We start from the raw sequence: 26,600 nt of genomic DNA on the forward strand, positions 1-26,600 counted from the left end.
TAGTTTGGTCTGGCGTGCTGCTGATAGCAATTTCTTGTGATGTTTAAGAAGACATTATTTAACTTCACTTATGAACATGTTCCAATACAAATTTAAAACTCAACGTCGTCTTGTACATAAACTCGTAATCTTAAGATGCCGTTCTCATAACTTGTTTACATTATTTTCCAAACACAGAGCTAGAGTTTTTACAAAGCCTAAATATATGGCCTGCCGGCGTTGTAATCCGGTTGTGTGCAAGAGAAAAGAAAGTGAAACAATTTGTAGTGATTGAGAGTTAGTCAATCAAAGAGCTTACGACAGTTCCTCAATGGGATTTGGGTTAAAAGTAGCAAATGCTAGTAACTCCTCATTACGCTCAAACTTTGCCATGTCTTGCTCTTCCAACGTCACAAAGGCCTCAATCCCATCCCTGCTTCTGGTATCCAGTAGAATACTGACATTCTTCCCCGCCCGGCTGCCGATCCTCGCCCACACCGGCTTTCCCCACCCAAAGTCCACTTCGTATATCGGAAGCCTACACCAGCTGCTACATATATATTTAGCTGTGCCGCTCCCAGACAATTCCTTAGCCTTCTTCATGTGTTGCTGAATGCTCAAGCACCATTCTTTGCCTCTAAACTTGCTCGCATATGTATTGCAGAATTCAGCCAAAGCCTCTTTCATTTGTCCCACGAAGCCAGGCAGCTCTATCTCATCATCCTCCTCTAGTTTTGGGACTGAAAAGAACCAAGCCAAATTTCCCACAAAATTTTCCTGCATGGGAGGGACGAGCCTCGAACGCAAGTTGATATTTTGGCAAAGGACTGCTCGTCCACCAGAGGTTGAGCTTGCACACTTAAATAGTAGTGCAGTCACAACCTCTACCTTTGTAGGGTTATGCACTTTCTGAGCAACAATGGCCTTGAGGGCGGCAATTTTTAGGGCATCAAATACAAACCTTCTTGTGGCAAGCTTCCCTTTATCATTAACATGTTCCTTACCAATCGGTATGTCGTCCTGTGGGAACATTGAGGTTATATCGAATAGAGGGATCAAATGTTCACCTGAGTTTGAAGCCATGGCAGCCCAGTACTTGATGAAGGTGATCAGGGTGGCGGCATCGCCAAGTTTGTGTGACATGCACATGCTTATTGCCATTCCTCCACACTCAAAGTAGCTAACCTGAACGGCCAGTAAAGTGCTCAGATTTGTGTCCTCCCATTGCAAATTGTCTGCAAATAGAAGGTCTAATGTTTCATTGTCAGGATTTCGAAGAACTTCTGACAACTTGGCATGGATTTTCGCTTCCAAATATGTCACTCCCTCATCAGTACAGTCAATATATTTTGCATCTACGACCCTTCCAGCAAATGGGTAGTACAAGGCTAGTGTTTCCGACAGAGACTTCTTGAGCAGATTGGATTTTTCAACAGCACATGCGCCAGCCGCAGGGTTGTAGAAAAGAACCACCGGCACGTACATACGACCAGCCATCTTATCAAAGTAGCAGAAGTTGAAAGTTCTTAGGTGAGATGGAGTTGGAGAGGAGGGTTTGATGATTTCTCTAGATACTATTTCGAGTTCCATGTCTTGGAATTTCGACAAGAAGGAAGAAGGAGAAGAAGAAGAAACCCTAAAGATTCCGAAACTCAGAGGTGAATTCCAATGAATTCATCGCACCGCATATTTTGATGTTGGTGTTTTTCTACACGACCTAACCGCGTTTTCCTGGTGACAAGTCACCCATCAATCTTGACTAACTTATAATTAATTATTTTCTCCTGTTCTCTTGTGGAAAAGTTCGCAGTCAGTGTTGTATACACCAGTCAAGCTAGTTGAATTTTCAAATCTGCTGCACTGACAGAGCCAGTTAAGGCCTAGGAGGGTTTTATGACCGAGAAGATATTTCAACAAGACTACCGGATGAAGTAATCTAAACTTTTGAAATTTCATGTAACGATGAAAAATTATTATAACTTTTAAAAAATCAAAACAAATGAGTCGTTAAATAAAATTTCAAAAGCTCGGATCATTTGATGTGATAGCCTTAGTGGAAGATATCCAAGGATGATTTCTTCTCTTTATGACCCATCTCCCAATTTGCTCAGAGGTTTCAACACTTAATTTCATTATTTGCCTCTTAATCAAATAAAAATTATTTAACCTTATGTCCTCGTACTCGTATTCAATTACCTTTATTCGAATTCGCATCAAGATGTATATGCATGATTGTTTTTCATCATTGTTGAAAAGCATCACCTACTATAATGTAATTCATTAAAACATAATAATATTAAGGTTGTAAACTAAGAATATATTTGATACTTAAGATTATTTTTTAAGTAAATTTTATATGTAAACTCAAGTTATCATTATTTTATAGTTACTTAAAGTTGACCCTCCTTAACAAAATTTTTGGCTCCACCATGTGCAAGTCTTATATCAACTCTTCCTGCTGAACTCTACTTGCATCCCTTCCCAAATCTAGTCTATACATGAGGAATTATCATCAAATATTATTGTTGGGACGTCAAGGACCGACAATAATCCACAAGTGGGTCAAATATACTAGGCAACTTCTCTAAGCCATGTACACTCACGCGCGGCCTCATAGAGGGTGAGTATCTTGGCATGGTTCGAAGACGTAGCAATTAAAATCTTCTTAGTAGACCTCTAAGAAATTGTAGTTTCACTAACAGTAAAGACATAACTCATTTAAAAGATTTATTCTGTATAGATCGGATAAGTATCAGTATCAGCATAACCAACAAGACAAAAATCAACTTGAGGACCAAGAGGAGCGGCGGCAACACTCAAAGTTGAATGGCGACAAAACAAGCCCAAAAACAGATCCACTCATACGACGAAAGTTAGAGGGACTGCAAGTCCTAATTTCTTAACAACTCATCATCATAATATGATTTAATGACATAATAATTAATTTCATAATGCTCTAGTGGAGTTAGATAATATAAAAAGTTATATGCTTTTAGTTGATTAGCAAATAAAGGTAATTGCTTTCATTTTAGCCGTAGAAAGATAATTTTATTGAATTAGGAATGAGAATCCTTTTTATGAGGATTCCAAGGATCTTCCAATCGTGTCCGTTCATCATACATCGTCAGTTTTCGTTAAATACTATTTATGTTCAATTTTAAATAAAATAATTTTTTACTGCACGATATACGATGAACGAACACAAATGGAGAATCCCTACAAAGAGAATTCGGAAAAGATCCTCATTCTTGAATTAGTAGCCAATGCAAACCAACAGCCAATCATAGTGGTCTTACAAGCAAATTGTAGATCTCCTCCTTCGTATTTTCATCGTCTGGCAACGTAGCAAAGTGTGGAACACTTTTGATTAAAAAAAAAGTGTACAACACTTTTTTTTACCTAGTGATGAATCAGCAACAAGGGCTAAACTATTATAAGAAATATTGGGGGATTAAAGAATAAATAATAAATATTATCAGTGACACATCCTGACCTGGAATGTCCATTAAGACTCTGAATCGAGCTGTATTGGTCGACACCTGAAAGGTGATGAAGCCATAAAGTGTAGTGATGTGAAAAATGTGAATAAATTTAAACCTAAAAGTGCCTAAATACAAGAGTGCGTAGTGAGCGGGAATGAACTCATTTCACACGTGATGTCAGAACATAAATAAAGTACAACAAGATAGGATAAGGATTATACCCTCAAGGGTAGCCACCTATACTGAGATTTGCCAAGAATCCTCATCGATACAAAAGTTCAGCAACTTAAACTTGGATGGATGAAAAACAAGGGTGAATGGGCCTGAAATAAAGTTTTAATAAAAACCTTTCAAAATGTTATAACCCCTTGCCGTAAAACATGTATAGTTTCCAAAAAATCATACTATGTATAAGTATAAAATCAAATGCAAATCAATAATAATTCCAAAAATATGCCAATCACAATATCTCAACAATAACATAATAAAATCAGATGATCATCGATTTGTGCTAGCACATAAGTTGGAGTTGCCTACTGGAACTTGTATGACAGGACTGGGTGTAATCATAATACACGCTTTAGTGCTACAATCACGTGAAGACTAGCGTTATTCGCGGTCACATATAAGTCGGAGTTGCCTATTGCAACCTGTATGACATGACTGGCACCTACTTGGATCCAAGGCACGGATGTGAACATACACCTGAAAGACTAACCTTGGCCCTGGATAAGCACTAACACCAGGTGCAGCAAACGATAAGCAGATAACACAAATATAGTCATGCCACAGTGATTCGATAGTTCTAATCAACATACTAACATTCATAGCCGTGGATATACTTATGACATCAAAGATTATAAGCATACTTGTGCATCCTGTAGGATGTAGCATATTCCATAATTTCTAGTCAATATAACATTCATCAAAGTCGTAACTTGGATTAAGGCATCCTGCAGGATCCGGAATAATTTCATAAATTCCGTCATTTCACTAATTCTTATAAATTTTAGTCTAATCCAAGCATACGTAAGAAATTCCTTTTCAAATGCATAAATGGAAACCATCAAACATACACACACACACACACACACACACACACACACACACACACACACACACACACATATACTATAAAAAGGAAAAGACCCATTCACCTGAAGTACGCGCTACAACTCCCTAGCACGAATATCGAGGCGTCACAAACGATCCTTGCCTAGAACAAATATCAAAGAATTCTTATTGATAGAACACGTAACTTACATAAAACACATCCCCAATGACGTTCTAGAATGATTTGTAACCCATTGACCAAAAGTCAACCGTCGGTCAAAGGTCGACGGCAGGGTCCACAACCCTACGTAACTCTATCCAGAAGATCTACACCTTGGATTTCCAATCCGTAACTTCCTAAGAGTTTCAATAAGCTTCTAGAACAACACTCTAAAGTTTTGAAACAATCCAACGGTCGATTCTCCGCTAATCGCTAAAATTAAGTGGCGGCCAAAGTTTAGATTTACAAACTTTGATAACCCATCCGAGAAGATCCGTACATCAGATTCTCGATCTGTCAGTTCTTAATATCCTTAAATATTATGTACTATTACTTATTAAAGTTTGGTGACGATCCAATGGTCGAATCGTCGAATCATATAATAGCCAAGTAGTGGCCTTTAACGAAAATATAACCAAACAATGGAATTTCGTCAATCAGATGTCTAATATGGAATTAGGGCACCAATTTTAGCATAGGGATGCCAAGTGGTGTCTCTGTCCATGCGCCACCCCGACTTGCCAGAAAATTCAACTATTTCAAAAAAATTTCAAATTTTACAGGAATGATCTCAACGAGTAGAGCAAGTTTTATACATGTGGCCAAGTCCAATTTGGCCGGAAAAGGCCCCAAATCATTCTCAAACCGCTGGAAACCCTTGAATTAGGTGTTCTTGATTCGTCAAATCCGAGGCTCCGCCACCTCCAAACTTGTTTGGTGTTTGTTCTTGGGCTCAAGGAAAGGCTAATGGTGGTGGTGGTTGAAGGAATCGCCTTCAGAAATGATAGATCTCCCCCGATCTCCTTATACCGCCACCAGTGCTATCCCCACGAAACCAAGATAAAAAATCGTTGGGTTTAGGGTGGAACTTGAAGAAGGAAGGTTGTGGAGTTGGTTTTGGGTAGTGGTGACGGTCATTTCACCTGGAAAACGTCAGAACCAGCGTCAAGGTGTCTAGGAATCGTGTCGGGTCGGTAAGGAGGAATCGGGTCAGGGGGATCCAATACTACCTCACTCTTTCCCCTCCTTTCTCTCCTCTCCCATTGGTCATCTCTTCACCTCCATATTCTGGTTGGTCTATCCACGCTCATTTTCTCTCCTCCGATTGGGTAGCAGCCCCATTTGCTTTCTCCCTTGTTTCCTATGTCCATTACTTTTCGTTCCCTTATTTCTCACAAAATAATTTTAAAATAATAATATAATAATTATGAGAATTATATAAAATAAAAAATAGTAATGATTTATAGTTCCGTAAAACCCCTATCGTAACTTAGGTTTCGATTCAGATTACGCTTACACGATCGTCCCGTCGAGAACGTTGAGAGTACAGTAAAATAATAACTCGTACGCATCACAAAAGGCGATCAACAAAAATCAACAATCTAGCCTCGAGGGCATTTTCGTTAATTCACTAATTTAAAAATTAATAAAAATATAAAATTAGGGATGGGTTGTCACAATCTATCCACCTTAAAAAAAACATTTCGTCCCCGAAATTTGAAATCACTTGTTATACAAAAGTAATGAAAAGACAGCAGGAAAATAAATATGTAAAGGAAGATATCAAGTTAGAGTGGTTGCATAAAAGAGAATGTCATTTCGTCGGGATCGGAGTGCAGTGATTTCTCTTTCATGCACCTAAACTCCTACTTTCCTTCTCCTTCAGAACAATACTATAATATAATACTTTTTATAAAAACATAAAGCCAAGAGTATTTACGTATGTATAATAACATCCCGTCAAAATACATATATATGTAATAACATAAAGTTAAAGGAATTGTGCTGAAATTAAAACTGAACATAGACTATTTTTCACCTATGCACTCGATGCGTTACGTACTTCGAAGATAAGGGTGTAGTATCTTTGAGTCAAGCCCAAACAATGAATAACTAATTAAATAAGTAAATACAAATGCTAATGTAGAATGACCTACTTGTCTACTTGCTTAATGAACACAACGAATAAGTTATTGATATTACGGTATGCAGCCCGCAATACTGATAACTCACTGTTGTCTTGATGAGCAAGTAACAAATTCCCGAGGATGCAATATTACCATCTTGCCCTTCATTGGAAAATACGTATAATTCGTCTGATTAGCGTCTCGACTACGCTTATGTATTACCCTCTCAGGCAGCATCATTAATACCATAAAATTTTCTGTATCGTAATCTTGATCATTCAAATACTTGGTCACAATACTCAACTGTCAATCATGTACAATGCATAAAATCTTTATACCACGGCTCAAACAGTACCATGCCCAAAAACCAAAAGTGTAACTGTAGTTACACGCAACTTTAACAAAGATAAGTATATACTACTATCATGCTAAAACTATAGAACGGATAAATTAACATGCCACAAAGGTCCGAATAGTTCGTTCAGAATGGCCATTAGTCTGAGGGTGAAGTGTGGTACCAGACAACAACTTTGTACCTATAGCCTTCAAGAAGACTTCCTAAGGCTTGAAAGTGAACCCTGTGTCACGGCGAGATGAAGTAGTGACACATATACCAATATTTAAACAATGCAGTTCACAACACCATAGTGAGCAGATTCATATTGAATTTCTCTCGAATTTAGCAGAAAATTTTGTCGAGAAGGCTAAAATAACACTCAAGAATTTGAAGGTCAAGACAAGTCCATCAAATCTAGAGTATAGGATAACTAGATCAAATATATAACATTTCGCTGCAATGGTAGCTTCCGGAATAATCAATCATCAACGATAAAGATTCGTTCAACAATGTATTTGTAGGGTGATTAAAGCATTATATGTCAAAATTAAAAATTTAAATGTTTGAGCGGTTCCCCTAAACTGTCTGTCTGCTTCAAAATTAATACGAAGTTTAGTAGGGTAAACATGTATTCAAGGTTGATCGAAACTGTTTTCCGATACAAAGAGATGAATATGAAATCATAGTTATAATAGACGCTGATCGAAATGCCATAAAATCTAGAAAATTCAAGAATGGGTAATTTTACCAAATGGTTTAAAATGTGGTCACTCTTAACCAACGAAAAGTGAGTTGACTTGTCAAATCAATCGATAATCATCGAAATATCATCGTAATCTCCACATTACAAAATATCTCATACCAAGAGCTTATGGTGATATTTCTCAACTCCATTCATATACAAGAAATGATTATAACCACTTGAACGATTCTTGCTCATTTGTAATTAACGTCAAATCAATACTCGTGAATACCAACTAGAATGGGATAGGACAAACTAAAGATGTTTAAGGGTAGATGTGTCTTTTGCTGATGTAACAGTAATTATGTTTGCACAACTGGGGTGCTACACGATAGTACAATTGTAGACGTTGATTTGGTTATTCCATATCGCTATCAAAAATTTAGATCCCTTCAAATGAAGATGTATTTAAGAGGTCTAAGGTTGATAAAGATTTTGGGCACACTTCTCCACAAAGAAGTGTCATCCAGTTTTCAAGTAAAGATAGTAATGGTAACTGTTGACTCTAAGGTATGAAAAAGATGGTTCATTCTGAACGGTTCTACATGTTGGGAAATATAAGTGATACTCCGTCATGTTGCCTCTATACAGCCGAAACATCAAAAGAACACGTCATCATGGATTTCCAAAATGATCATTATCATTGAAAGGTGTAAAACGAAGGTGAGATGAGACAACAATTCAGTTGTCAGAAATTTTATTCATAATCAACATCACAACTAAACTAACTTTCCTCGGTTGTAAGTTGAGGAAAAACACTATAGCCGAAAGATTGCTAACAAATTGTCAATAAAATTGACAAGACCAAAGTTATCTCAAATTTCACCACATTCTGTGAGAATTTCAACTTTCTTCCACTAAACCCTTTTTGGAAAAAGAAATGATTATCGTTTATGGTGATCACGTCTCCTAAGAAAAGTACTAATTTAATCAAAGTAGATAAGAAAGTCGTTGATAAGACCACTATGAATGCATCAGGCTATAGGAGAAAACTCGGGTTACAAAGGTTGGTTGGCTCAACCATCAACCCGAAGTAGGGGCCAACGATTTTTCATCATCACCTGCTTGAGTCGCTCAAGTCTAGGTATGACCCTAAGGTTTGGCCTTCCACCTTCGCGGATAGGTTTGATATTCCCTAGAGAAAGTGTTTGGTTGGATAAACTCCTAATTGGTAAACTTTAGTAACTAAGTTTTCCAATGGTGTAGGAGTTGCTCGAAACGACGCAAAGAAACTGGTGTAGTACAAGAAAGTGGATCGATAATGTATTTCACTTCTCCATTTAGTGATATCCAGACTAGATTTCTTAGAAATGACACCGGAGATGTACGTCCTCAAAATGTACTATACTACTTCCTTTCTCCACAGCACGTGCTATAGATTTTCACAACTTTTTTGTTACTCAAGTGCTTTTACAGTGAGAATCAATTCATGCCCCAATTCTAATGTTTGTAGGTGGTTGTGACCACAAGAATGTTCGGGTTACCTAACTGGGTAATATGGTTAACATACTATGAATTTACTGTCCTAAGACAAGGTTTGCTCCTAAGTTCAACGATTTAGTTTCTTCGGTTCAAACTGTTAATCAATCTATCAGTCGCGCCGTTAATTAACGTATATATGATACTTCTGATATTTTTGACATTGTTCGTTACGTTGAAACTGTAAACCGGCGTTCTGGCATAAATGTATCATTCCCAGATACTAGTTCATGTGTCCGGTATTAGAAATTATACCGCCTGAATACTGATTGACAATTCCTGGATATGGGACAGTATCGTCAATTAGTAATGCCACTGTAGGCTGCTTACAGGCTAGAACCCGCTCGGGTAGATGGTCTCAGATGATTGGTAAGGAAATGATCCTGTAAAGTGGTTTCAATAATTCTAGGGAAGATGCTTACTACTTCAGGGATTCTTACTGACCGTAGGTATATAACTCGTATTCCCATGCCTATACTCATCAAAATGACGAGTATAACACCAAAAAAAGCCCTGGAAACTAGTATTGGTTAGAACGTCCTAAGGCTGAAAAAGGAATTTACTAATAATCTACTTTAGGACGGGCTTAAAAGTAAGTCGATTTTCCTCCTGAAGATTCGAAATTATAACTAGTATGCTTTAGAAGATTAGTGATATCGAGGACCAAAAGTGATTTTCCCCTAGATGTTCCTTCGTCGAGTGCCACCACTTTGGTACCACATATCACTTGAGATGCTTCTGGAAATTTAGACGAAAAGAAAATCTTTGCAAAGATTCCAATAGGTGGTATACTAACGGGTACTGCTAAGGAATCAAAACTATTCTTGATTTCCTAATTCGAAAATGTTGGTAGAGATAACTGGATGGTAGTGGAATTGGTGACTAAATCTTTCGTGATGCACAACTATCAATATAGTAGCCCTGCTTCAGGGCCAACAACTCATTTCCAACATGGAATCTTCCTTGGCAGGGAGGTTCTTCGTTTGTAGTCTAGGGACGTTCATCAAAACGATTTTCTAGAATGTCAATAAGTTACCCCCCAAAACTTAAGAAAATCTAACGTGTTTTTCGTATTTGACGAGGCGACAAGATTCAACATTTAGGCTCAAGAATCAAGAATGCTTACATCACGCGGGTGATAAATGCAATACTGCCCAAACTTATGCTCTGATACCAAACTGACACACTCCGACCCAGAATGTCCACTAGGACTTCGAATTGAGTTGTACTGGTCGACACCTGGAAGGTGATGAAGCCATAAAGTGTAGTGATGTGGAAAATGTGAATAAATTTAAACCTACAAGCCTAAATACAAGAGTGCGCGGTGAGCAAGAATGAACTCATTTCACACATGATGTTAAAGCATAAGTAAAGTACAATAAGATAAGATAAGGATTATACCCTCAAAGGTAGCCTCCTGTACTGAGATTTACCAAGAACCCTCGTCGATACAAAAATTCATCAGCTAAAACCTAGAGGGGCGAAAAATAAGGGTGGGTGGGCCTGAAAATAAAGTTTTAATAAAAACTTTCAAAACGTTATAACCTCTCGCCGTAAAACATGTATAGTTTCTAGAAAATCATACTACGTTTAAGTATGAAATCAAATGCAAATCAACAATAATTCCAAAAATATGCCAATCACAATATCTAAACAATAGCATAATAAAATCAGATGCTCATTGATCTATACTAGCACACAAGTCGGAGTTACCTAATGCAACCCATACGACTGAACTGATGCTCATCAATCTATGCTAGCACACAAGTTAGAGTTACTTAATGCAACTTGTACAACAGGACTGGGTGTAATCATAATATACGCTATAGTGCTACAATCACGTGAAGACTGGCGTTATTCGCGGTCACATACGAGTTGGAGTTACCTATTGCAACCTATACGACATGACTAGCACCTACTTGGATCCAAGGCGAGCGTGCTGTGTGGATGTGAACATACACGTGAAAGACTGGCCCTGGCCCTGGGCAAGCACTAACACCGGGTGCATCAAACGATAAGCAGATAACACAAATATAGTCATGCCACAATGATTCAATAGTTCTAATCAACATACTAACATTCATAGTTGTAAATATAATTATGGCATCAAAGATTATAAGCATACATGTGCATCCCGTAGGATGTAGCATATTCCATAATTTCTAGTCAATATAACATTCATCTAAACCATAACTTAGATTAAGGCATCTCGTAGGATCCAAAATAATTTCATAATTTCCGTCAGTTCGCTAATGCATAAAAATCACACACACACACACACACACACACACACTATAAAAAGGAAAAGACCTACTCACCTGAAGTCCGCGCTACAACTCCTTAGCACGAACATCGAGGCGTCACGAAACGAACTTGTCGCCTAGAACAAATATCAAATCACGTCTCAGAATTCTTATCAATAGAATATATAACTTACATAAAACATATCCCCAAGGACATTCTAGAATGATTTGTAACCCATTGACCAAAAGTCAACCGTCGGTCAAAAGTCGACGGTAGGGTCCACAAACCTACGTAACTCGATCCAAAATATCCGCACCTCGGATTTCCAATCCGTAACTTCCTAAGAGTTTCAATAATCTTCTAGAACAACATCCTAAATTTTCGAAACGATCCAACGGTCAAATCTCCACCAATTGCTAAAATTAAGTGGAGGCCAACGTTTAGATTTGCAAACTTAGAAAACCCATCCGGGAAGATCTGTACATCAAATTCCCGATCCGTTAGTTCCTAATATCCTTAAATATTATGTACTATTACGTTTTAAAGTTTGGTGACTATTCAATGGTCGGATCGTCAAATCATATAATAGCCAAGTAGCGGTCCTGAATGGAAATATAACTAAACAACATAATTTCATCAATCAGATGTCTAATATGGAATCGGGGCACCAATTTTAGCCTAGGGAGGTCAAGTGGTGTCTCTGTCCACACGTCGCTGCCCCGACTTGCTGGAAAATTCAACTATTTAAAAAAATTCTCAAATTTTACAGAAATGAAGATCTCAACGAGTAGAGCAAGTTTTATATCTGTGGCCAAATCCAATTTGGTCAGGAAAGGCCCTAGATCATCCTCGAACCACCAGAAACCCTTGAATTGGGTGTTCTTGATTTGCCGAATCCAAAGCTCCGCCGCCTCTAAACTTGTTTGGGGTTTGTTCCTTGGCTCAAGGGAAGGCTAAATGCTGGACGAAGGAATCGCCTTCAGAAATGGCAGATCTCCGCCAATCTCTTCCTGGCACCACCGTTGCTATCCCCACGAAACCAAGATGAAAAACCATCAGGTTTGGGGTGGAACTTGAAGAAAGAAGGTCGTGGAGTTGGTTTTGGGTAGTGGTGACGGTCATTTCACCGGTAAAACGTCGGAATCAGCGTCGAGGTGTCTAAGAACCATGTCGGGTCGGCAGGGAGGAATCGGGTCAGGGGGATCTGGTACTACCTCACACTCTCCTTTCCCCTCCTTTCTCTCCTCTCACATTGGTCATCTCCTCACCTCCATCTTTTGGTTGGTCCATCCACCCTTGCATTTTCTCCTCCAATTGGGCAGCAGCCCCCTCTGCTTTCTCCCTTCTTTCCTCCGTCCATTACTATCCCTTCTCTCATTTCTCACCAAATAATTTAAAAATAATAATATAATAATAATGAGAATTATATAAAATAATAAATAGTAATCTTTACAAAAGTACTTTTCAGATTTATAGTTCCGTAAAATCCCTATCGTAACTCAGGTTTCGATTCGGATTGCGATTACGTGATCGTCCCGTCGAGAACTTCGAGAGTATGGTAAAATAATAACTTGTATGCGTCACAAAAGGCGGTCAACAAAAATCAACAATCTAACCTCTAGGGCATTTTCGTCAATTCACTCATTTAAAAATTAATAAAAACATAAAATTAGGGACGGGTTGTCACAATCAGTGGAAAAGTTTTAGCAAGAAATATAGACAACATAATCCTACAAAGAGTAGTTATTTTTCTACACTTCTTTGATCCCGTAGTTTTGTGCCATACTTTTATCTTTACATTCTCCTAAAACGAAAATTAAGAGCACATTTGTGCTGATAATGTATTACAAATAAAATATAGATAAAGAGAGAGTAAAGAGAAATATAGAGAGACAAGAGAGATTAGGCGGAGAAATCAAATTGTCATTTTTTTTCTCATTAAAATTTTATTTATAGGTGTAAAATTTACATCAAAAAATGTCTCTTTTTTTTTTTTTTTTGAACAAAAACTACTTACATAGTACATAATAACCTCAAACATATTAATAATATTGGCTTCTTAGCAAAAATGATCATTAAGATTATCATAACTCTTCATTTTGTTCTTTGAGATTTGAAATCGATAGAAGTGATCCATCAGTTTGTCTACTATCAATCATTTGAGTTCTTCCATGAAAATCTCAATTAAATAAAGATTAAATGACAAAAATACCCTTAATTTTTGTCAAATCATTTAGACCCATTATTAAATTGAGAGTAATTTTTTTTGTTTTGATTCTTATTTAACAAAAAATTTCATAGAATGACCAAAATGATTGATAGTGGACAAACCCAGAGACCATTTCTATTTATTTAAATCTAAGGGACTAAAGTAAAGAGTTATGCTAATTTTAGAAACCATTTTAGCTAAAAAGCCATAATATTTACACAACCATTTGCTTCAATCATTATTAATTTTTAATTCCACATGAACCACATCTTGATTACCTTAAATCATGGTCGATCAACATGATTAAGGCAAATTTTAAAAGGATGAACATGTCGCCTAAAGTCACGCATTCACAATAAGATGTTAAACATTTTATATGCTATTTCCCCCCACCACCTACTAAAGTGAAAGAAAAAAAAAGAGAAAAAGAATAAAAAATACCAAATCTCACATCACAGTGGCATGCTATCACATGCATAGCATAATGCCATTATCACAATGTTAGCCAATTTAGCACCCACCAACTTTTGTCCAGTGGAAATAATGGCATCTGAATGTATCGAACGTGTATTTTTAATACAACGATGTATTAAGGAGTTATGAGTTCGAGTTAAGTCACTAGTTATAATAAATTTGTTTTGAACTTATTAGTTAAAGAAATCAAATCTAAAACTACTCACTTATGAATAGAGAAGAATATCAATGGTAATATTAAGAGGTCTAAATGTGTACGAAAATTACTTTGATATTTTATTGCACTTAGGTCATTTCTAGCCAAAAATTACATGCCAATTTTAGCTCGAATTTTTGCAAAACCTGTCACCAACCAGGAGCCAAGATGAATCTGTTAATCAAGGCTAAATTTAGCTAGGGTTTGCTGCATATAACAAGCCCTCAAGCTTCTCGGGCACCTTAACATGTGCATTACAAGTTAAGATGGAAAACTTTGGCCGTGCATGGCTAGAGATACATAAATTTAGCTCCATAATTGTTTCTCTCTTTTCAGTCGGGTTGGGCCGATCGAGAGAAGGAATTTTGGGCCTTCTTCTATTTGGGTGCGTAGGCGTGCCCACCAAACCAAGGAGTGGTCTGGATGGAATATGTGAATGTTGTGCGTCGTGAATCTGATTTCTAACCACATGATTGAACGGCCAAGGAAGGAATCTCTTCTTGACCTAGGTCCTTTTACTCCCTTAGGATCAAGGGTGGTTAGAGCGGATTTGAATAGTTTGTAATTTTGGATTTATAGATGCAAAGGAATTTAAAGGTGCGAGGAATTAAAGTGCATGAACGTAAAGTGAGATAATATAAAGAACAATAACATAAAAGGATAGGAAGGTAAGCGCATAAAGTAAACGACGTGAAGTAAAATGCGATTGAATAAACGAACTTAAATTAAAATGAAACTGAAATACCAAGATAACTAGAAGTACTTAAAACATTAAAGCCTAAAGCAATAAACTTACATGAAACCTAAAGCAATAAACCTACATGAAATGTAAATGGCCGGTAGCCGAAAATAAAAACTTTTTTATTTTTTTAAAAGGGAACAACTGGTGATAAATCACAGTTATCCATCCCTTCTAGGGGCTGGGAAGACTCACAGAGGAATTTCAGCCTCTCCCTGATCACAAGTCTAGCTTTCACACCAGCAGCGGATTTTGAACTCGAGATCTCCAATTTTTAGTTTTAAGAAAACATCGCTAGCTCATGATTAAGTATTCATGCCTTTATGGGTTGATTAACTTTGTTTCTTGCCTTTTTGAGTTTCTCATGTGCTAATCTCCTCTGGATATCTCTAGGAGAAATTAGACCTTTTTCTTTCGCGGATCATGAACCATGATTACCTCATATTGACCATCAATTGCTCCGTTTGCATCCAGACTTTGATCGTTGCTACTCTTAGATATTTCCGCGTGTGGGATTCTTTAGACCACCATAACATTCTCTGTTCTGGGCCGTGACGGATATTTTAACTTCAAGTTCTTGGGTTTTGCTTGATTTCTTAGACGAACGAATCACGTATCATGGCCGAAGTTGTGACTTTCAGGCTCCAATAAATTGTTCTACCCTTGCTATAGACGGGTTCGACCGAACTTTTAGATTGACCGCAAGCACGATCAACCAGTGCTATCAATTTTGACATAAATAAGGGCTGCGACGATATCGACTCATTCTAGCCTAAATCATTTTCAACCTAGACTAGAATTACGTAGAGAATCTTGGCCTAAACCTTACGATAGCCGTATACTACCGTATTGGGATAATTGGACCGTTGATTAATGTACATAACTAATTAGATTAGATAGTGTAAAATCGGGTACAAATAATAGTTTTCTTTAAATTTTGAAGAAAGCAAATAACAGCGGGAAGTGTTATTGACATTTCAAAAATCTCATTCTATACTTCTCACAAGTGTATTTTTCTTTCCTAATATAGAAAGTTTGGAGTGCTAATAACAATTCTCTTTACAGCAATTCGATGACATGGTATAATTCAAAGGGGTTCATTCCATTGGGTTTCTGTCGACAGTTATATGAGCTCAATGACATATCACCTCGTCTTCCTCAAGGAAATAACGTGAGTCCTGTAATGCAAGCACACCATGAATCCAATGTCTCTCTACTCTTTTGGGATACCAATTTGTATCAAATAGATTTACCGTCATATGACATCTCGGTTTGATAATATCATACTATGTGAAAATAAATTTACATAAAACTTAATATTATTAGACTAGAACAACAGATAATGATCAATATGTTTCATAAAAGTTTTTATCCTCTCCGGAAGAAGGTAAAATATATTTAATTTTCAAAATTAACTCTCCCAGCCAAGGGTAAAGAAACTAAAAATGGATTACGCATCCCATTACCTTTACCTTTTGCAAAAGAAATAAAGCAAACCAAAGCGAGAACGACTTACCTACACTCCCTCAGGCTATCGTGGCACTGGCACCTGAACCGAATAACGTGAGTGTGACATTGAGTTTTTCTGTTTTTTATGATCGAATTATTAGTTTGAGATACCACAATAGCATAAAATCCCTCTCATTTTGCACCAGTACAAACCAGAAGCTTCTCCTCTGCTGTTTTATACTCTCTACCCCAAAAATCCATTGCTCCTGGGTCTCTCTCTATCTCACTCTGATTTTTTTTTTTTAAGAAATAATTAAATAAAAAAGCTAGGCACAGATGCAGTAATTATTTAATTACTTTATTTATTCAGATTTCCTCCACAGTCCACGCACTCATTGCTTCCTTCTTCGGTTCTTCTTCATCACCCAGAACCCGAAGAAATAAAGAAACCCATTTAGCTGAAGAAGTCTCCCTCCCTCTCTCTCTCTCTCTCTCTCTCTCTCTCAGCAATGGGAGCTTCAAAGACCAAAACTTTACCACATTTTCCATCATTTCGCTTCATTTTCTCACTTTTCCTCACACTTTCCGGCACTTTCCTCCCAACCCATTTCTGCTCAGCTCAGCGGAAGCAACCCATCAAAACTGTCGTCGTTTTGGTCATGGAAAACCGCTCCTTCGACCACATGCTGGGTTGGATGAAGAAATCCGTCAACCCAGCCATCAACGGCGTCACTGGCAAAGAATGTAACCCGGTCTCCACCAAACCCGATGAGCCGACAAAATCCATCTGCTTCTCCGACGACGCCGAGTTCGTGGATCCGGATCCGGGTCACTCATTCGAAGCGGTTGAGCAGCAGGTTTTCGGGTCGGGTCCCCTCCCGTCAATGACCGGGTTCGTGGAACAAGCATTGTCAATGTCCCCAAACCTCTCTGAAACCGTCATGAAAGGCTTCAGACCGGAATCCGTCCCGGTCTACGCGGCCCTGGTCCGCGAATTCGCGGTGTTCGATCGATGGTTCTCTTCAATTCCCGGTCCGACCCAACCGAACCGGCTGTTCGTCTACTCCGCAACTTCCCACGGCTCGACCAGCCACGTCAAGAAACAATTAGCTTCCGGGTACCCACAAAAAACAATCTTCGATTCGGTCCATGAAAACGGGTTGGATTTCGGGGTGTACTTCCAGACCACCCCGACAACAATGTTCTACCGAAACATGCGGAAACTGAAGTACACTTTCAAGTTCCACCAGTACGATTTGAAGTTTAAGAAAGATGCTCGAAAGGGGAAGCTCCCGAACTTGACGGTAATCGAACCGCGTTACTTCGACCTCAAGGGGATGCCGGCGAACGACGACCACCCGTCGCATGATGTCGCCAATGGTCAGAGGTTGGTTAAGGATGTTTATGAGACATTGAGGGCGAGTCCTCAGTGGAATGAGACGCTTTTGGTGATTACGTACGACGAGCATGGCGGGTTTTTCGATCACGTCCAGACTCCGTATGTTAATGTTCCGAACCCGGATGGGAATAGCGGTCCGGCTCCTTATTTTTTTAAGTTTGATCGGCTCGGAGTTCGGGTGCCGACGATTATGGTGTCGCCGTGGATTAAGAAGGGGACTGGTAAGATTGTATTGGCATTGTTTTCGAATGTGTTTGCATAACTACGTTGAATGTTGGATGTGTTAAACTTTTTTCGTAGCAATATTAGGTGGATGTTGGTTCATTAGCTTTGTTCTGCATGATCATTTAGTATCATTTGGTTTGATTCTGTTGTGGCACGTTTGAACTGCTATTGTAAGAAGTACTTATGCTCATAGGCCTCGTTTGGCAGCTCGGACTGTACTGACTATTTCTGTCGGATAGGATAAATAGCCACCGGATAGTACTGACTAAATTAGTCGGGTGTTTGGTGCAGTATCGGACTAGCGATCGTATTATTTATACTGTATTTGATATTATACTAGATAGGAGGCATCAAACTTAAAAAAAAAAAAAAAATTTAAATGAAATCATTTTTTTGTTCCCAGGTCTCTCCGCACCCCCCAAACACCCTCCCTCTCTCTCCCTTCTTCTTCCCCGACGATAGAAGAATCCCAAATAATTGTTCCTCAGCTCTCTCCGCCACACCCCCCAAACTCCCTCCCTTTCTCTCCCATATTCTTCTTCCCCGACTAAATAATCCGGACGTTTTGGTTGGTTTTATTAAGCGGGTGTATACCGTATTATCCTATCCGACCGGTTAAATTAATCCGGTGCTTATTTAGTACGAGTGAACGCCAAACACCCGGGTCCGTATAACTAATCCTATCCGATCCTTTATCCGATGTGCCAAACAGGGCCTATAAGCACTCTACTAGAAGAGCTTTCGATAGAAATTCAAGTGTTTTCTGAAAAAATAATTGGAAGCGCTTTCTAAAGAAGCATTTGACGGGTGCTTAACCAGAAAGAGCTTGTGAGACCCAAAATACCCTTCTAATATTTCTGTCAGAACCCAGTCATAAGCGTTTTTGTCCCCTCCAGAAGCAATCCCAAACAGACGCTTAAGTTGTCAGTATCGAAATTAAATCGGATTAGTTGGTTTTTTTCTCACTGAAAAATTTCTTGTGCACGCTGTTTCTGTGGATTAAGTAGAAGTAGAATTTTGGTTGGTGGGCCGTTGAGTTCAACCCGTATTTGCTAAGTTGTGCTCCCGGGTCTTTTTGCTGTTATTTGCAAGGGGTTTGGTTGGTGCCTATTGACATAGGTGCAAATTCTTGAGCATCTTAGATCAATAAGGGTTTTTCTGTTTGACTTCCATTGTTCATTGCACTGATGTTTGTTTGGTTTTGCAGTGATGAGCGGTCCTCAAGGACCTACACCGAACTCCGAGTTCGAGCACTCCTCGATCCCGGCCACCATAAAGAAAATCTTCAACCTCAACTCTAACTTCTTAACTCACAGAGACGCATGGGCGGGGACGTTCGAGCAAGTTGTTGGGCAATTATCTTCTCCCAGGACTGACTGCCCAGGTATCTATCATGTTCTATACCCCCAATTACATAATGAATTTGATGCAACATGCATTATAAAAGTCGTCTAGAATTTTTACAAAGTAACCGAATTTTGAAGCGTTTGTAGTTGTCAGAAAGCGCTTTTGACCCTTTCATTAGCAATACCAAATAGACTAGAAGATAGATTTGTTATTGTGGGTATATTTGAAGCTGTCAGTGGAAGAAAACTGACTCTGTATCCTATCCCGCTGAATTCTTGCAGTGACCTTGCCGGACGTAGTGCCTTTGAGGAAAACTGAGGCCAAGGAAGACGGTAATTTATCGGAGTTTCAGGGCGAGGTAGTGCAGTTAGCGGCTGTACTCAACGGCGACCACTTCTTGAGCAGCTACCCGGACGAAATGAGCACGAAGATGAGTGTGAGGGAAGCTCATGAGTATGTCAAAGGTGCAGTTTCAAGGTTCATTAGAGCAAGCAAAGAGGCTATAAATTTGGGAGCAGATGAGTCAGCAATTGTTGATATGAGATCTTCCCTCACAACTAGGTCATCAAATATTAGAAATTAAATTGGATCCTCCAGAAAGGGAGATTCAAACCTGCATTATTCGGTTTTATAAAACTAAAATCCATGGGCATGTTTATGCAAACAGAAAGGAAACTGCAATTAATTCTAATTCCTTGGGCCTCCCTGCATTTACAAAATTACTAACGCATGAGTATTAGTATTAGGGTCGTCTTATTTATACATCTATTTTTACTTTTCACACACATTTCTCAAATTTGGACCGTCGGATCAAATGAATTTAAGAAGATCAAAGGCAAAAAATTAACGAGAATATGGGATGTAAAAATAGATATGTGAACAGCACTTTCCTAGAAGTATTACAACCATCGACCTTAACTGTGTTTAGTAAGACATGAATAAAAACAAGCATTTTATTCACTAACCTTAACTGGTGGTACTGCATACCACCCTATTTACTACCAAGGAAATTCACAGGGACAATAAAAGAGGATGAAGAAAATCACTGACCAGTTGGGTTGATATGCTCCAAAGTTTTGAATCCATGGACTTGAGGTTTCTAATTATTTTTTTATTTGTTAATAATTAATTTGTTCATGCTTCTTATTTTGTTAGGGATCTTTAGTTTAAATTCCAATTATAAGAGGCTGAGTCACTCTCTATATTGCCAATTGATTTTGTAGTAAAACTTCAACTTTCTTCATAGATTATATACCAACGGAAAGTCAACTAAGACAATTCTATAAGTACTACTATAATTCAAAATAATTACATGGTTGTCAATCAATCCTACCATGTTTCTCGACCGGTCAACTTTTTCCTGCGACCGGTTCATCAAATTTCCGACAATCAGTTAATCAAATTTTTCGATCTCAATGTCATTGTCTAACAATGACCTTTAAAAAAACAAGTTAAGTGATGAATTTCTTTTCAATTCTCCAATTTTTTTGTGTATACATGCAATAAAAAACAATAAAATCATACAGCAAAACACAATTGAAGGTGAAAAGTTGCACATATTTTTTAATTCATTGTTGAACAATGATATGAAATTTTCTAGCGATCGAACAATTTTTTAGACAACAATGATGGTAGTCGGCGAAAATCTGTGGCACTGGTGACATGTGGGTCATGTACAATGGGGACAAAAATACAAATGTCCCTATGTTTATAAGAGTATTTGCCCATAATTTGTGGCTTAATCCAAATATAATGAGAATTGATTGGTAGTTTTTCTTAAAATTTGTATTTGTTTGTAAAACTCTTATTAAAATAGGTATTTAATTTAAATTTACATTTTCTGCCATTTAATACTGCAATCTAGTGGTATTCCTTTTTATTTGTAAGTGCAAGGTATTAGGTTGAATTCCCACCAAAGGCAAATTTGAACTACATTATTACTAACACATTATGAGGCTAAACTCACCCTCTCTCCCTCAATGTAGATAATATTGTTTGTTCAAAAAAAAATATTTACCTTTTCTTAATCATATTTTTTCCCTTATATAAGTATGAAATTAATGAAGCAAGCGGGAATTTTAAATTACACAAACAAAAGTGCTTGAATTAAGTAGGAGATGCCAAAACATTAATCTAACAATTAAAATGGAGTATGTTATGCTATAAAGTATCATAGAATTTAAAAAAATGCTTATGTCATTTGAGTTTCTACTTACGTGCTTGGTTTTGAAATTGTTATATAAAACTTGGGGTGGGCAAACGGGGTCTTGGACCCACGGGTCGGGGCGGATCCTTACGGTTCGGGACGGGTACGATCCGAGTTCAAAAATTATAATTACTAAACGGGCCGGGGAAGGGTGGGTCCTGGTAAATAACAGGGCATGCCGGTTCTAAAAGTTGAAAAAAAAGGGCCCTCGGCCCAGACCGTTGATTTCCTACCCTCTCTTATTCTCAAACCCAAATCACTGAACACCTATTTCTTCCTCATCCTCAAGCCTTTTCTTTCTCCATGGACCTTTAACAACAACCCAATCTTCTCTGATGGCCCAAAACCCAATCTTCTCCGGCGACCCCAAACCTTATCTTCTCCAAGGAAACCATCTTCTTCCCCCTATAAGACCTCACAACCATGGACTTACTGCAACACCAGAAGGGTAGTAGCACCGATCTTGGTGCTGACACCATCAGAGGTAAACTTCTCACCCTTCCTTGTCGATTCATGCTCAGGTTCACCGATTGAAACATACCATGGCATCGATGACGCCTCTTTCGACCTCCATCGACGACGACGTTATCGATCATCTCCTTGACTTCCTCGAGACCCAATCCCATAGTTCCCCCAAACTTTTCTCTTTCAATTTTCATCATTTCTTCACAAAATTAATCATTTTCAATTTCCTTATTTTCTTCCTAAAAAAAAAAGATTGTGCCTTTTTCTTTGCAGGAAAAGATGAGGAGACGGTGCACCGCCTCATTACCAAACTGTCGCGTGCTGACATGGCCATCTACAATGGCAATGATGATGGTGTTACTAGTACATCTACAACGGCGATGAAGACTCTCCTTGGAGAAGGTGGTGGTCCGAGATTCGAGAGAGCTCCTGGAACAACCCCGAAGAAGAGAAGAGGAAAAAGAAAAAGAAAAAAAAAAAAAGAGGACCCGTGGACCCGGCCCGAAACGAGCCAGGTTAGATCCGATTTCTGTGTAAGAATTTGTTAGAACCGCCCCGGCCCGCCCCATTTATTTTAAATCTGGGTACGGTCCGGTCCCTTCAAAATTGGGCCCGGCCCGGCCCGTGCCCAACCCTATATAAAATTGTGAATCTTGGTCGATGTGGATAACAAGTAATTTCAAGGTTCTAAAAAACGCTAGACGCTAGTCGAACGGCGAGTTGGGGCCTAGCGCCTAGGTGGTTAGGCATGATCTAGATGGACTAGGCATATTTAACTAAATCCATTATATTTAATGTAAATAAGTGTATGTTTATACTTAAAATATATATAATTTTATTATAAACTACAAAATAGAATGACATATATATTATGAAATATTGGAACATAATGAAAACATGAGGAACAAACATATAATGTGTGCTCATGTAAGTATTCAACAAGTCTTTTACAATTTATTGAAAAAAATAAAATGCAAAATGAAGGTTATCTATTTTTTGCCTAAGTAAGTTACAACATAGGCGGGTGCCTCAGTAGGTCTAGATGTGATTTCTTAATTTTTAAACGCTTAAACATTAATCGCGACGATGGCCAGCCACCTAGCACCTACGCGGTGCTAGGCGGTGATTTTTAGAATAGTGGTAATTTACATTGATCATGCAAAATAAATTAGGTTCTCTTCTATTATCCATATATATTGTCAATTAGTTTTTATGATTCAACTAACTGTTTAAGAAATTGCGACAAATATAGACGAGAACTTGATATTTTTCACAAAAAACGACAACGATATTTCATTAATTATTACAAACAAGTACAAGGGTGTGAATTGGGTACATTATTCTGGTGACCAACACATTGATTTGGAGTGATTTTGCACAAACAAACAATTCATTAAAACTTAGACACGGTGCAAGCACAAATGCACCAATGCAGATTTGTCACAAGATCGATAGACACAAAACCTATACTAGTGCACACAACAATCTTCATTGACGAGACAAAGTTATTGCTGAAAAATAAGACCACATAAAGTCACCGTTGAAAGGTTTGAAAACATAGAATCATCGCTCAAAGGTGAGACCACATCAACCGTCGCTCAAAGGCGAAACAATATCACCTGTTAACGCGACACAAACAAATCTACACTAATCTGAAAAGAGAATGCACCAGTCCGCTAGTCTTAGTGGAAGATTTGGACACTTTAGAAGACCACCTACAACTTCACCACACAAGTGTGATCCGTAGCTTTCATAAAGCAAGCAAGTAGGGCAGCCAGGCGCCTAAGGCAGCGCAACCACACAATAAGTTGGGTAGAGTGTCCCATTTGATTTATCTTGAGTGTGATGAAAGCAATTGAAAAATCATTTGAAATGGCCATTTAGTAGTTAGACATAGTAGTCAATGATTGGTGTGTTTCTTCCACTTAGAATAAGGTCCATTGATTAAAGATTATCCGGGCAACAAGGTGAAGTAGAGCACGACTGAAAAAGATTGAAGAAAAATTATATGGATATAAAATGGGAAGCAAAGTTGAAGTATTGCAGATTTAGTATCTGACTAGGAAGTGGTGCCCGCGTATTGATGTGCAATAAGAAAGTTCGTAGGTAATAACTAAAAAATTAATAAAAATAGATTCAGCATAATTTCTAAGTTTTTAAGTTTTGACTAACATTATATTAATTTATTCAAACAAATGCATTGAGAAATAAAGAGTAAGTGAAATTGGATACATACCTGGGTTGAGAATTTGGATAACATGTATTCATTGTCTTAGTTTGACCAATATCATAAAAGATAAATTTGTTGCAATTTAGTACAACAAAGATGGAAATTGGTGTGTCATGCAATACAATATATTTAGTGATAGCGTTATATAAGAGTTTCAAAAGTCTTGCAAATCATGCTATCGTTAAATAGGAGTTCATTTGCCATTAATATCATTTTTTTAAAACAAAATTAAATGCCATTCTAAGACGGATCAAATTTATGTAAATTGATAAACTCAGTTTTGATTATCTAGAGTAAGAATCATCATTTCCGTATTTTCTCTTCAGAGTAATTAACTATTACCAATTTATACACATACTTTCTTCTGCTAACTTACTATGAATAAATGGCTAATTATTTGGTTGTCTAGTGAAAGGTTTAAGGCCAACATTCAAAAGTATAAAAAGGCATCGTTCCACGAAAAATATGTTGTCCATATTTTCTAAATGCGTGAAAGAACACATTAGATTAAAATATACGGAAAGAGTATCTCTCTTGTGGAAATGTCTACTTTTAGACTTTTGGATATTCAATCTAACCTTTCAGTATGCAAGCAGGTAATTTGTTATGTATTTAGATCATGTGAAAAGAAGATAGGTTGTAAATATATATATATATATATATATATATATATATATATATATATATATATATGTGAGTAATATCTAATTCCCCTAAAGAGAAAGCTTAGTAAAAATTGAAATAAAATGTAAAATGTCTAATTTACCAGAATTCAACGATCAAGTTAGAATTCCAGTACCGGAAAACTTAACTTCTGACAAATTTATGTGTGATTCTCTCAGTAAGAAAGTTTAGGAATGTAGAAGAAGAATTTGATAATTTATATGTTCTAAATGCCATGCAAATAGATGTATAAATAGTGAGATTATGCATGTTCGCAACAGGTATGAGAATAGGATGTGACTGTTGGGAGACATCTCTTCAGAGGGGTGCTGTGCTCTCTGTTTTTTTCTAATGGCTTCAGACTTCATTTGAAAAGATAAGTCTGTTAAAAAATAATTTAATTAAATTCAAATTAATTAAAAAATAATAATTAATTAAAGAATTTAATTTTCAGAGCTCAAGATCCATCTTTTGATAATTAATTATATATTAATTAATTATCAATTATTTAATCTTAAGGTTGAGTCCAATTTTATTCTCAAATGTCCATTATTCCAATTACTATAAGAGACAAAACCTTATAAAATGAGGAAACCTTTTAGGAATGACCAATGTGAGACAATGAAATTTCTACTCAAAATTTCCAAATGTGGGGCTGAGTTTGTAAAAAACCGTTTGATATATAATTTAGACCCGCGATATTCAGTGTTACTAAAACGATAACACAATACACCATCTAAATTCCATATACAATTTTGACCCACATCATTCACAGCGATGAGATAGTTACGAAGAAAAAAAAGTAATATAATCTTTCACAGAATATTAGCAAAGTGAAAAGCACTTACAAACGCACTCACTTGATGATAAACTTGACAGCTAAAATTTCAACGGGAACTCTGATGCAATATTTTTTTTTTTCAAACCAAAACTAATCTGTAGATGATTCCAAACAAAATAACTTGTCACACCAATTAATTAACACTGGTAAACCACAATATTAATCCACCTTGAAGAGAGAAAATCGATAAAAATAAAAAATAAAAAATAATAAAAAGAAACCAAAGCTTTAAGACCATCTCCAATGGTTGGGCTAAAAGTCAAATTTTTTAGCCCGAAAAATTTAGCTTTTAACCCAAAAACAGCTTTTCTACTCCAACCATTCTACCCTAAAATTTTAGTCCGGGATTATTAAATAATGAATTTAGGCTTTTTTTTTTTTTGTTAAATTAAAATTTTTTTTTTAAATAAATATGTAGAATATCGTAAATTAATTTTATGAACATTTTAATCTAAAAAAATTTAAATTCCGATAAATATTGGTTAGAGTCCATCCCGATTTCTGGGCTAAATTTCGGGGGGAATTTGGCATTGGGTTGGAGTGCGTTTGGGGGGTAATTTGGCTTTTAACCCACCATTGAAGTTGGTCTAACCATCACATATAACAAACATATTAACGAATGCATAAAAAGCGGACAAATTGAGTCAAACTGAAAAGAAAAAGTAAATTTAAACAATTGGAAAATATACACATGAAGCAAAACATGTACAAAAA

General features: G+C 37.3%; 2 protein-coding genes across 2 annotated transcripts; one reads left to right on the plus strand and one right to left on the minus strand.

Annotated features, from left to right (window-relative positions):
• Positions 1 to 294: 294 nt before the first annotated feature.
• On the minus strand, positions 295 to 1,476 carry LOC137712321 (tabersonine-19-hydroxy-O-acetyltransferase-like). The gene has a single exon (XM_068451421.1). The coding sequence runs from the start codon at positions 1,474 to 1,476 to the stop codon at positions 295 to 297; it is 1,182 nt and encodes a 393-aa protein (XP_068307522.1).
• A 15,299-nt stretch (positions 1,477 to 16,775) lies between these two features.
• Positions 16,776 to 20,283, plus strand: LOC137713868 (non-specific phospholipase C6-like). Its single transcript, XM_068453221.1, has 3 exons — positions 16,776 to 18,130; positions 19,342 to 19,518; positions 19,763 to 20,283. Exons 1-3 carry the CDS (start codon positions 17,020 to 17,022, stop codon positions 20,062 to 20,064), a joined length of 1,590 nt encoding a protein of 529 aa, XP_068309322.1. The 5' UTR covers positions 16,776 to 17,019; the 3' UTR covers positions 20,065 to 20,283.
• Positions 20,284 to 26,600: the final 6,317 nt, after the last annotated feature.

The sequence above is a fragment of the Pyrus communis genome, chromosome 13 (genome assembly GCF_963583255.1).
Source record: "Pyrus communis chromosome 13, drPyrComm1.1, whole genome shotgun sequence".
NCBI lineage: Eukaryota > Viridiplantae > Streptophyta > Magnoliopsida > Rosales > Rosaceae > Pyrus > Pyrus communis.